Below are 13,885 nucleotides of genomic sequence, written 5' to 3'. Positions count from 1 at the left end.
AAACCAGAAAAGATGCCATAAAAAAGAAAACTTTAGGCCAATATCACTGATGAACATAGATGCAAAAATCCTCAACAGAATTCTAGCAAACAGAATCCAGCAACATATTAAAAAGATCACACATCATGACCAAGTGGGCTTTATCCCAGGAATGCAAGGATTCTTCAATATTCACAAATCAATCAATGTGATACACCATATTAACAAATTGAAGGATAAAAACCATATAATTATTTCAATAGATGCAAAGAAAGCCTTTAACAAAATTCAACATCAATTTATAATAAAATCCTTCCAGAAAGCAGGCACAGAAAGAATATACCTCAACATAATAAAAGCCATATATGATAAACGCACAGCAAACATTATCCTCAGTGGCAAAAAATCAAAGGGTTTCCCCTAAAGTCAGAAACAAGACAAGGGTGACCACTCTCATCACTACTATTCAACATATTTTTGGAAGTTTTAGCCACAGCAATCAGAGCAAAAAAAGAAATAAAAAGAATCTAGATTGGAAAAGAAGAAGTAAAACTCTCACTATTTGCAGATGACATGATCTTTTACATAGAAAACCATAAAGACTCCACCAGAAAATTACTAGAGCTAATCAATGATTATAGAAAAATTGCAGGACATAGAATTAATACACAGAAATCCCTTGCATTCCTGTACACTAACCATGAAAATACAGAAGGAGAAATTAAGGAAACAATTCCATTCACCATTGTGATGAAAAGAATAAAACACTTCGGAATAAATCTACCTAAAGAAACAAAAGACCTATACATAGAGAACTATAAAACACTGATAACAAAATCAAAGATGAGACTAATAGATGGAGAAATATACTGTGTTCATGTATCAGAAGAATCAACATAGTGAAAATGAGGGTACTACACAAAGCAATCTATAGATTCAATGCAATCCCTATCAAGCTATCAACGGTATTTTTCACAGAACTAGAACAAATAATTTCACAGTTTGTATGGAAATACAAAGTCCTCGAATAGCCAGAGTAATCTTGAGAAAGAAGAATGGAACTGGAGGAATCAACCTGCCTGACTTCAGACTATACTACAAAGCTACAGTCATTAAGACAGTATGGTACTGGCACAAAAACTGAAATATAGATTAATGGAACAAATAGAAAGCCTATAGATAAGTCCATGCACCTATGCACACCTCATCTTTGACAAATGAATAAAAAATATACAATGGAGAAAATACAATTTCTTTAAGAAGTGGTGCTGGGAAAACTGGTCATCCACCTGTAAAAGAATGAAACTAGAACATTTTCTAACACCATACAAAAAAATAAACTCAAAATGGATTAAAGACCTAAATGTAAGATCAGAAAGTTTAAAACTCCTAGAGGAAAACATAGGCAAAACACTCTCTGACGTAAATCACAGCAAGATCCTCTATGACCCACTTCCCAGAGTAATGGAAATAAAAGCAAAAATAAATGGGACCTAATTAAACTTAAAAGCTTTTACACAACGAAGGAAACTATAAGGAAGGTGAAAAGACAGCCTTCAGAATGGGAGAAAATAATAGCAAACAAAGCAACTGACAAAGAATTTATCTCAGAAATATGCAAGCAGCTCATGCAGCTCAATTCCAAAAAGTAAACAACCAAATCAAAAAATGGGCCAAAAAACTAAAAGGACATTTATCCAAAGAAGACAGACAGATGGCTAACAAACACATGAAAAAATGCTCAACATCACTCATTATCAGAGAAATGCAAATCAAAACCACAATGAGGTACCATTTCACGCCAGTCAGAATGGCTGCTATCAAAAAGTCTACAAACAGTAAATGCTGAAGAGGGTGTGGAGAAAAGGGAACCCTGTTACACTGTTGGTGGGAATACAAACTAGTACAGCCACTATGGAGAACAGTGTGGAGATTCCTTAAAAAACTGGAAACAGAACAGCCATACAACCCAGTAATCCCACCGGTGGGCATACACAGGTAGGAAACCAGAATTGAAAGAGACACGTGTACCCCAATGTCCATCGTAGCACTGTTTACTATAGCTAGGACATGGAAGCAACCTAGATGTCCATCAGCAGATGAATAGATAAGAAAGCTGTGGTACATATATACAATGGAGTATTACTCAGCCATTAAAAAGAATACATTTGAATCAGTTCTAATGAGTTGGATGAAACAGGAGCCTATTATACAGAGTGAAGTAAGGCAGAAAGAAAAACACCAATACAGTATATTAATGCATATATATGGAATTTATAAAGATGGTTATGATGACCTTATATGCAAGACAGTGAAAGAGACACAGATGTAAAGAACAGACTTTTGGACTCTGTGGGAGAAGGCGAGGATGGGATGATTTGAGAGAATAACATTGAAACATGTATATTACCATATGTGAAACAGATCACCTGTCCGAGTTTGATGCATGAAACGGGCACTCAAAGCTGCTGCACTGGGACAACCCAGAGGGATGGGGTGGGGAGGGACGTGGGAGGGAGTTTGGGAGGGTGGATACATGTACACCTGTGGCTGATTCATGTTAATGTACAGCAAAAACCACCACAATATTGTAAAGTACTTAGCCTCCAATTAAAATAAATAAATTAGTTAAAAAATTAAAACTTCTGTGCATCAGTTGACACTATGAGAGAGTGAAAACATTGAGAGAAATGGTGGGCTGAGGTCCTTGCACAATTCATATAGACCCCATGGGTCTCAGTGTTTTCATCTGTCGAATAGAAACAGTAATACCTTATTTTCAAGTGGTGATGTGAAGAATATATGATTAGAAAACATGAGAACTGTTTTTGTAAACTCAAAAATACAAATTCTTGGTAAGATTCACAGTGCCAGGATCTCTCTATGACCTCTGTGATTTTTTTTGATGTTTTGCATTATTTGTGCATGTTGCAAATCCCAGGAATGATTACTTTTAAGGAAATTCTCCAATCTAATGTAATCCTTATACTTTACTTTTATGACTACATAAGCCGTGTATTTACTGTTTTCTATATACAGGGGTGGCTTCCCAGGTGGCACTAGTGGTAAAGAACCCATCTGCCAATGCAGAAAGATTCGGGAGATAAGCATTTAATACCTGGGTTGAGAAGATCCCCTGGAGAAGGGCATAGAAACCTACTCCAGTATTCTTGCTCGGAGAATCCCATGGACAGAGAAGTCTGGTAGGCTATGGTCCATAGGGTCTCAAAGAGTCAAACGTGACTGAAGCAATTTGGCACACACACACACACACACATATAGAGGGGTACTAGGGTTGATATGGGTTAAATGATGGTCCTGTGACTCTGGTTAGCTTGTGCGTCTGTGCTTCAGATCCACAGTTACTGCTTATTGAGCTTAACACAGGACTATACTCTTCCTTAAGAGTTTGTGCATGAAAAAGTCCATGCTGCATGGACAAAATAGGTGCTCAACCCAGGTGGAGAATAAGAAGATAGTTATGTATGAGAGTCAAGATGAGAATAGAAATGCAATGAGCAGAAGTAAGAGGAAGACATTCTTTCATGACAGAGGAATGTCCTGAGTGAGTTTAGATGTAAACCAGTGTGAGTCATCATAGGATATCACCTGATTTATACCCAATTGTCCAGTATGATAGGAATGTGCTGCTCAATGAATCAATCAGTGAAGTGCTCTGGGGAAATGCATGATTTTACCTCACTATGTTTAGAGGGTTCCGACATGGCCCTGCTGGAGAGTGTGTACTCCTCAGACTCAGTTTTCTTTTTCTTGATCACTTTGAACCATATATTGTATTGCTCTTGCACCTGTAGAGACAAAGCATGCTCTGCATCAGCTCTCAGAGAGAAAAGAGGATGAGAAGAGTCCTAAGCAGGAGTCAGACAGTGGTACCTGCTGGCTGAGGAGGCAGTACACCAGGAAGATGAAGAAACCTTGCAGGCTGTTGATGATGGTGAAGAGGTAAGCCATGACGTGGGGAGCTGGTCCCACCTGCAGGATTCCCAGACACCATGTACATCCCAAGATAAAGAGCTGAGCTGTGGCTTTAAATGTTAGCATCCTGAGTAGGAGGACAAAAAAGATTCACTATGCACCCTGACCAACACAATGAAATCCATCTCTTTTCAACTCAAACAATGCCTCTGACTTAGTTGTGGCCAATCTGATGTTTACTGTGAAGGATTATCTAAAAGAAATTTTTTTGTTGTTGTTCTGGAATGGCATATTATCTTAGACTGAAGTTGGTAGTGAAACTTCATAATATGGCTTTCTGTAATAGGATGAATATCCCAAGTTTCAATTAACTAATATTACTGTGGATGTTCTGTGCACATGGCTTTGTGCTGGCCCTGAGCATTAAAAATAAGAAAGGCAAGATTTCTGATTTCACAGACCTTACCACCTTTTGGGAAGACAAATACAATGGTCAATTATACTTGTGAAATTGAAGGTCCCTCTGCCCTGGTCCCTCCAATGATTTCCCTATCTTTTCCATCTCCATGAATTGACCCAGAGCATGCTTTGTCAGATGATTCATTCTGTGTAAAGGAAAAGAAAGCAAGGATATCCTTGGCTTATTAGAAGATATGATATATAGATAATCAACCTGACTTCACCAGGTAGAGCAGGGCAGATAAGGGTAGTGGGACGAACATGAATAAAGACATGGGCATGAAAGGGAATGCTGGGGCCTGTGTCAGGTATGTAAGTGATTTATAAGGATATACATATTCTCAGGACTTTTCTTATAGTGTCATGGTGGTAATCCCTGTTTACCAGAATAAAATCAATTTCCTTTGTAGCTAAAATAGTTCCATTCTCGGGTTAGAGATGAATGGAATATTTTTGACTTAGGTATCAGCAACAAAACAGTATTCAAGCTTCCAAGAGGGTGGCTGAACTCCTCCTCTCAAGTCCCCTTGAAACCCTGTGAAGGGACACTAGAAGCTTGGAACTCTATGTCCTTGCTCCTGGACCATGCTTTTTATGGTGCGGTGTGTGTGGGGGGGTGTGGTGGGGTAGGGTGGCGATATATACCTCTGATCCATCTCACCTAGTCTTCCGGAGAGTGGACACATCACTGTTGAGTGAGGAAAGCTTCTTTTTCACAATCCAGAATGTTATCAGGAAGAAAACTAAATTAATCTGCAGAAACATCACAAGGGATATTAAGTGCATCCAGATCTGCTAATCCTTCCCTGTGGCTCATCCAACATCTAAATCAGCAGGTAGGAAGGGTTTGTATTTCATAACAGTGATAGAAAACCAGACTGAACACCAGTAACTCACTTTGCATGGGGATTTACATGTTTAAACACCGAGAGTGCTATGTCTAAGGAAATGCTCCTTCCTGGTTTTAAAATGGGAATTTCTGCATCCCGGGACTCTCTCATTCCTCAGCTAATTGGAATAATTGGTCACCTTGTCCATAGCCCTCTTTTTGCTTGTGGTTTTAATTCACCCTCAGCCAGGGAGGAAAGATCCTCTGATGTCATCCATTACTCACAGAGAAGATGGTGCAGACAGGGCCAAGAAATGTCCATACAAATCCTTTCTCTGTGCTGAGCCAGCATCTAAGAGAGGTGGTTGAGAATCAAGAGTATATTAGCCTTTGTGGATAAAGAATTGATAGACGAACATATCTCTCATTCCTCAACGTTTTTCCTAACTCCTTTATTATTTTATTATTAATTATTATTATTATTTTTTTTTTTTTTGGTCAGAATATTTCACATAAGATCACCCTTAGCAAATTTCAATACACAACACAATATTAGCTATAGGCACTATGTTCTATAGTAGACTTTCTGAACTTATTATTTTGCATAATTGAAAGCTATGTATGTCCTTGATATTAGTAAAGGCCATGGGTGTGTACTTATTCCCAATTTGTCAGGTTATACACATTAATCATGTGCAGCTTTTTTCCCAAGTAAATCACAATGTAAAAAAGTGGTTTTAAATAAACATAAACTTATTTTAAAAAGCCCTTTTAAGTCTTGGCCCTCATATGCTGGCAGAAAGAAATGTACATGTTTTAAAGACAATAATCAATAAACATTAATTTATGGTTTATGAGACAAATATTGAGTCTGTCTTTCTCTATTAGGGTCAGTTCTTGGCTCTGAAGATCAAGTATGATTAAGAGAGCGATCTCTTTCTTCAAGGAGTTCCTAGCTCTGTAGGCTTATTGATAGTTAGACAATAGAAACAATAAAAATGATGAAGCTTATGATCAAATATGAGGAGTTGTGGGAACATGTAGGTGGATCTATAACCTAGTCAGACCTGTAGGATGTTCTGATACTGGGAAGGGTTCCCTGAGAGAATTCTGTTGTGTTTATGATGAGAGGTGAAGGATGAGTAGATGTAGATGGGGTGAAAAAATTGGGGACAGCCAAGAAGGGAGAGAGAGTGATAGAGAGAGAGAGAGAGAGAGATAATAACAGTAAGCCTGACACTGTTATGGCAGGCTCATGTGCGTTAAACAAGTTATTCCTCATGACGACACACGTAATCAAATGATTACAGATCAGGCATCTGAGGCATAGGGATACAGGGTCAGTAACTGAAGTTCACACTGATAGAAATTATAGAATTGGTGCTTGATCCTAAATAGGAACTGTGTGCGATTTGGGAGATGTTAGGACCACGCTAGTTGGATCCACCAGGAAGAACCAAAGAGAGAGTTACAGAGACAGGGGTTGACATACTGCAGCCTGTGGTCCACACTGGGTTGCTGTCTGATTTTGGAAATGCATTTTACTGGGTCAGAGTTACACTCATTTTCTTATATCTTTTCTGTGGCTGCTTTTGAACTACAAGGACAGAGGTGGAAAATTGCAACTGAGACTGTTTGACCCACAAAACCAAAGTATCTACTACCTTGTGTTTGTAGGGAAAGTTTTCTGACTTTTTGCTAAACTATCTAGAAAGGCCAGTGATTCAGAAACCATCTGATGCAGGTCGACATCAGTTTTTACCAGCATAAGAATTTGTTGTGAGTTGTTAAGTTGCTAAGTTTGTGACCCCATGAACTGCAGTACGCCAGGTTTCCCAATCTTTCACTATCTCCCTGAGTTTGCTCTAACTCATGTCATCTAGTTGGTGATGCTATCCAACAATTTCATCCTTGTCACACCCTTCTCCTGCCCTCAATCTTCCCAGAAACAGTCTTTTCCAATGAGTCTGCTCTTCACATCAGGTGGCCAAAGTATTGGAGCTTCAGCTTCAGCATCGTCCTCCCAGTGAATGTTCAGTGTTGGTTTCCTTAAAGATTGACTGATTTGATCTCCTTGCTATCCAAGGCAGTCTCTAGAGTTTTCTACAGCACCACAATTTGAAAGCATCAGTTTTTGGCATTCAGATTTCTTTATGGTCCAGCATAGAAATTTGTTGTGAGTACCAGTGTGCATTTTATCACATCTCTACCACCAACAGCCTAATTAAAAAATGGTACAGGACTAACGAGACATTTTCTAAAGAGGTCATAGAGATTATCAGCAGGCACATGAAAAATGTTCAACATCATGAATGTTAGGGAAATGTAAGTCAAAACCACAGTGAGACATTCCAGCACACTTGTTAGAGTGGGTCTTATCAAACACGTGTGTAATAATCACTGTAAGTGAGAATGTGGAGAAAAAGGAACTCTTATACATTGTTGCTAGAAATGTAAACTGATGCAATCACTATGGAAGACAGTACTGATACCTTCAAAAACATTAAGAATAGAACTACTATGTGATCCAGCTATCCTGTGCCTGGGTAATTATAAGGACTACAAAAACACTAACTCAAAATGATGTCCAGACTTTTATGTTCACTGCGGCATTATTTGCAATGGCAAAGATATGGAGGCATACTAAGTGCCTATCAAAGGATAAAGATGTGATACACACACATACACACCAGCCATGTAGTACTACCTAGCCATAAAAATGAGGAAATCTTGCTAATTGTTACAACGTGAATGGATGCTGGGTTTATTATGCTAAGTGAAAGAAGCCAGATAGAGAAAGACAAATACAGTCTGATTTAATTCACATGTGGACTATGACAAATCAATAAACAAACAAAATAAATGAACTGCCTAAACCAAACAACTGCCCTCTCCCTATAGAAGAAGATAATAGAGTACTGACAGAAGAGAAAATATGAGCTTGGGGAGAGGTGAAATGGGCAAAGTGGTTCAACTGTATGGTAATGGATGGAAACCCAATTATCAGTGGTAAACAGGTTGTAGGGTATACAAACATAGAAATACGTCCTACACATAAAACATATACAGTGTTGCAGAACAATATTGACACAATGAAAAGAATATATCAATGGAGAAAAGACAATCTTTTCAGTAAATGGTTCTGGGAAAACTAGACAGCTACACGTAAAGGAATGATATGAAACACTCCCTAACATCATATACAAAAATAAATTCAAAATGCATTAATGACCTAAATGTAAGGCCAGACATTATAAAACTCTTAGAGGAAAACATAAGCAGAACTCTCTTCCACATAAATTACAGCAAGATCTTTTCCCCCCATTCTTCTCCTAGAGTAATGAAAATAAAATTAAAATAAAAAATTGGACCTAGTTAAACTTAAAAGCTTTTGCACAGAAAAGGAGACCATAGTGGGGTGGTCCTAAGATGGCAGAGGAATAGGACAGGGAGACCACTTTCTCCCACAAAAATTCATCAAAAGAATATTTAAAAACTGAGTAAATTCCACAAAACAACTTCTGAATGTTGGCAGAGGACATCAGGCACCCAGAAAAGGAGCCCATTGCCTTCAAAAGGAGATAGAAAAAATTTAAAAGACAGAAAAAGAAACAAAAGAGGTAGGGACAGAGCTCCATCCAGGGAAGGGAGTCTTAAAAAGAGAGAAGTTTCCAAACACCGGGAAACACTCTCATTGCCGAGTCTGTGGCGAGCCTTGGAACCACAGAGGGCAACATAACTGGGAGGAAAAATAAATAATTAAACCCCATAGATTACGTGCCCAATGGTAACTCCCCCAGCAGAGAAGCAGCACAGACGCCTGCACCCGCCACTAACAAGCGGGGGCTGGGCAAGGAGGTGCAGGCTGCATTGCTTAGAGTAAGGACCAGGCCCGAATGCCCCAAGGTCAACCTGAGGGAACTAACTTGGGCTAGCAAACCAGCCTGTGGGATAGCTATCACGGGAAACACCCTAACCTAAGACACCACCAGGCCCGCTCACAGAACAAAGGACTGCCTAGAGCTATGTGAGGGGTCCTAACCTAGGACACCGTCAGGCCCGCTCACAGAACAAAGGACTGAACAGACCTAGCCAGCTGCAGACCATCCCCCTCCGGTGACAGGCAGCCAGAGCTGGAAGGGGGCAAGTGCAGCCCCAGAGAGACATTATCTACCAAACTGTAAGCAGGCTTCTTTGCTAACTAAGACTTCTTGGGGTTCTGGATGGTCAACATCCACCTGGGAAGGTGCGCCAGTTGTACACCCAGAAAACCCAGTGGCAGGGACGGGGGAGGCAGTAAGTCGCAGAGACCACGCTCGCCAAACACCTCATCACCTGAGCTGCTCGGACCTGGGAAGGGCACAAAATGAGGCCCAACCAAGTCTGTGCCTCTGAGGACTACCTGAGTGCCTTAGACCTGGGAGGTACATGCAGGCAAGGGCCGGCCTTGGACGGTTCCCAGCGGAGCAACCTAAAGCCTGAGCAGTGTAGTCAGGGAAAGCACACATGCTGTGAGTGGGGGCAGGCCCAGTTTGGCTGAGACACTGTGAGCACACGCCAGTGTTATTTGTTTGCAGCGTCCCTCCCTCCCGACAGCGCGATTGAACAAGTGAGCCTAAAAAAGTGTCCACCACCTCCCCCTTGTGTCAGGCAGTAAATCAGACACTGAAGAGACTAGCAAACGGAAGAAGCTAAAATAGAGGAAACTGCCATGGAAGTGACAGGTGTAATAGATTAAAACCCTGTAGTTAGTACTGACTACATAGGAAGGGGCCTATGCTGCTGCTGCTGCTAAGTCACTTCAGTCGTGTCCAACTCTGTGTGACCCCATAGACGGCAGCCCACCAGGCTCCCTTGTCCCTGGGATTCTCCAGGCAAAAACAGTGGAGTGGGTTGCCATTTCCTTCTCCAGTGCATTTAAGTGAAAAGTAAAAGTGCATCGAAACTGGGCTGGCTGGTGCACTGGAATGACCCAGAGGGATGGTATGGGGAGGGAGGAGGGAGGAGGGTTCAGGATGGGGAACACATGTATACCTGTGGCAGATTCATTTTGATATATGGCAAAACCAACACAATATTGTAAAGTTAAAAAAAAAAAGTAAATGTGAAGTCTCTCAGTCATGTCCAACTCTTAGCGACCCCATGGACTGCAGCCTACCAGGCTCCTCTGTCCATGGGATTTTCCAGGCAAGAATACTGGAGTGGGGTGCCATTGCCTTCTCCAAGGAAGAGGCCTATAGATCTTGGGAAATATAAGCTGGACCAAGAAACTATCTGAAAATGAACTGACCCCACACTGCCCACAACACCACCAGAGAAAGTCCTAGATATATTTTTACTATTTTTACTATCATTCTTTTTAAAACAATTTTAAAAATGTTTAAGTCCTCTATTACTCCTTTAATTTTCATTCTTATAACCTACTATTGCTTTGCAAAAAAAAAAAAAAAAAGAGAGAGAGAGACCCTATTTTTTAAAGCAAACTTCATATATAATTTAAAAAAATAATTTTTGTGACTTTTTTTTCTTTTCTTTAATACTGTATTTTTGAAAATCCAACCTCTACTCTAGATTTTTAATATTTGCTATTTGGCATTTGTTATCAATTTTGTACCTTTAAGAACCCAATCTTCAGTACCTACTTTACTTGGGAGTGAGATTACTGGCTTGACCGATCTCTCTCCCTTTGGACTTTCCTTTTTCTCCATCAGGTCACCTCTATCTCTTCCCTCCCCCTTCTTTTCTCTACCCAACCCTGTGAATCTCTTTGTGTGTTCCAGACGGTGGAGAACACTTAGGGAACTGATTACTGGCTGGATCTGTCTCTCTCCTTTTGATTCCCACCTTTATCCTCCTGGCCACCTCTGTCTCCTTCCTCCCTCTTCTCTTCTCTGTATAACTCTGTGAACATCTCTGAGCGGTCAAGACTGTGGAGCACACATAAGGAATTGATTACTGGCTAGCTTGCTCTCTCCTCTTTTGATTCCACCTCATCTCATTTGGGTCACCTCTAACTCTCTCCTCCCTCTTATCTTCTTCATGTAACTCTGTGAACCACTTTGGGTGTCCCTCACTGTGGAGAAAATTTTCATCTTTAACCAAGATGTTTTATCAATGGTGCTGTATAGATGGAGAAGTCTTGAGACTACTGTACAAATAAGACTGAAAACCAAAAGCAGGAGGCTTAAGTCCAAATCCTGAGAATACCTGGGAACTCCTGACTCCAGGGAACATTAATCAACAGGAGCTCATTAAATGCCTCCATACCTACCCTGAAACCAAGCACCACCCAAGGGCCAACAAGTTCCAGAGCAAGAAATACTACACAAATTCTCCAGCAACACAGGAACACAGCCCTGATCTTCAATATACAGGCTTCCCAAAGTCACTCCAAACCCACTGACATCTCCTAACTCATTACTGGACATTGCACCCCAGAGAGAAGAAATCCAGCTCCACCCACCAAAACACTGACACAAGCTTCCCTAACCAGGAAACCTTGACAAGCCACCCGTAAAACCTCACCCAAATGTGAGGAAACTCCACAATAAAGAGAACTCCACAAACTGCCAGAATACAGAAAGACCACCCCAAACACAACAATATAAACAAGATGAAGAGACAGAGAAATACCCAGCAGGTAAAGGAACAGGACAAATGCCCACCAAACCAAACAAAAGAGGAAGAGATAGGGAATCTACCTGATAAAGAATTCTGAATAATGATAGTGAAAATTATCCAAAATCTTGAAATCAAAATGGAATCACAGATAAATAGCCTGGAGACAAGGATTGAGAAGATGCAAGAAAGGTTTAACAAGGACCTAGAAGAAATAAAAAAGAGTCAATAAATAATGAGTAATGCAATAAATGAGGTCAAAAACATTCTAGAGGGAACAAATAGTAGAATAACCAAGGCAGAAGATAGGATTAGTGAATTAGAAGATAGAATGGTAGAAATAAATGAATCAGAGAGGAATAGAGAAAAATGAGTTAAAAGAAATAAGGACAATTTCAGAGACCTCAAGGACAATGTTAAACACACCAACATTTGAATCATAGGAGTCCCAGAAGAAGAAGACAAAAAGAAAGACCATGAAAAAAATACTTGAGGAGATAATAGTTGAAAACTTCCCAAAATGGGGACGGAAATAATCACCCAAGTCCCAGAAACCCAGAGAGTTCCAAACAGGATAAACCCAAGGTGAAACACCCTAAGACACATATTAATCAAATTAACAAAGATCAAACACAAAGAATAAATATTAAAAGCAGCAAGGGAAAAACAACAAACAACACACAAGGGAATTCCCATAAGGATAACAGCTGATCTTTCAATAGAAACTCTTCAGGCCATAAGGGAATGGCAGGACATACTTAATGTAATGAAAGAAAATAACCTACAGCCCAGGTTACTGTACCCAGACAGGATCTCATTCAAATATGAAGGAGAAATCAAAAGCTTTACAGACAAGCCAACGCTGAGAGAATTCAGCATCACCAAACCAGCTCTCCCACAAATTCTAAAGGATCTTCTCTAGACAGGAAACACCAAAAGGGTGTATAAACTTGAACCCAAAACAATAAAGTAAATAGCAATGAGATCATACTTATCAATAATTACCTTAAACATAAATGGGTTGAATGCCCCAACCAAAAGACAAAGACTGGCTGGATGGATACAAAAACAAGATCTCTATATGTGTTGTCTACAAGAGACCCACCTCAAAACAGGGGACACATACAGACTGAAAGTGAAGGGTTGGAAAAAGATATTCCACGCAAATAGAGATCAAAAGAAAGTAGGAGTAGCAATACTCATATCAGATAAAATAGACTTTAAAAAAAGGCTGTGAAAAGAGACAAAGAAAGACACTACGTAATGATCAAAGGATCAATCCAAGAAGAAGATATAACAGTTATAAATATATATGCACCCAACACAGGAGCACCACAATATGTAAGACAAATGCTAACAAGTATGAAAGGGGAAATTAACAATAACACAACAATAGTGGGAGACCTTAATACCCCATCACACCTATGGATAGATCAACTAAACAGAAAATTAACAAGGAAACACAAACTTTAAATGATGCAATAAACCAGTTAGACGTAATTGATATCCATAGGACATTTCACCCCAAAACAATGAATTTCACATTTTTCTCAAGTGCACATGGAAGCTTCTCCAGGATAGACCACATCCTGGGCCATAAATCTAGCCTTGGTAAAATAAAATAAAAAAAAAATGAAGCCATTCCAAGCATCTTTTCTGACCACAGTGCAGTAAGATTAGATCTCAATTACAGTAGAAAAACTATTAAAAATGGCAACATATGGAGGCTGAACAACACGTTGCTGAATAACCAACAAATCACAGAAGAAATAAAAAAAGAAATCTAAATATGCATAGAAACGAATGAAAATGAAAACACAGCAACCCAAAATCTGTGGGACACTGTAAAAGCAGTACTAAGGGGAAAGTTTATAGCATAGCAATACAGGCATACCTCAAGAAACAAGAAAAAAGTCAAACAAAGCAGACCATAAACAAGATGAAAAGACAACCATCATAATGGGAGAAAATATTTGCAAATGAAGCAACTGACAAAGGACAAATCTCTAAAATGTACAAAGAGTTCATGTACACAGCTCTCTCTCTCTCTCTCTCTTTCTATAT

The 13,885-nt window shown here is 39.7% G+C and overlaps 1 protein-coding gene across 1 annotated transcript in view; it reads right to left on the bottom strand.

Moving 5' to 3' along the window:
- Positions 1 to 3,638: 3,638 nt before the first annotated feature.
- The window catches only part of LOC147368299 (adhesion G protein-coupled receptor E2-like), a 41,994-nt gene continuing 31,747 nt past the window's right edge, over positions 3,639 to 13,885 (bottom strand). Inside the window, 4 exon segments of the mRNA XM_086413552.1 lie at positions 3,639 to 3,788; positions 3,874 to 4,042; positions 5,036 to 5,127; positions 5,489 to 5,555. Of these exon segments, the coding sequence (XP_086269678.1) occupies positions 3,639 to 3,788; positions 3,874 to 4,042; positions 5,036 to 5,127; positions 5,489 to 5,555 (478 nt within the window).

Source organism: Bos grunniens, chromosome 7, assembly GCF_055505025.1.
Source record: "Bos grunniens cultivar Pamir isolate PY7600 chromosome 7, Bosgru_T2T1.0, whole genome shotgun sequence".
NCBI classification, from domain to species: Eukaryota; Metazoa; Chordata; class Mammalia; order Artiodactyla; family Bovidae; genus Bos; species Bos grunniens.
This window is presented reverse-complemented; position numbering and strand designations above follow the sequence as displayed.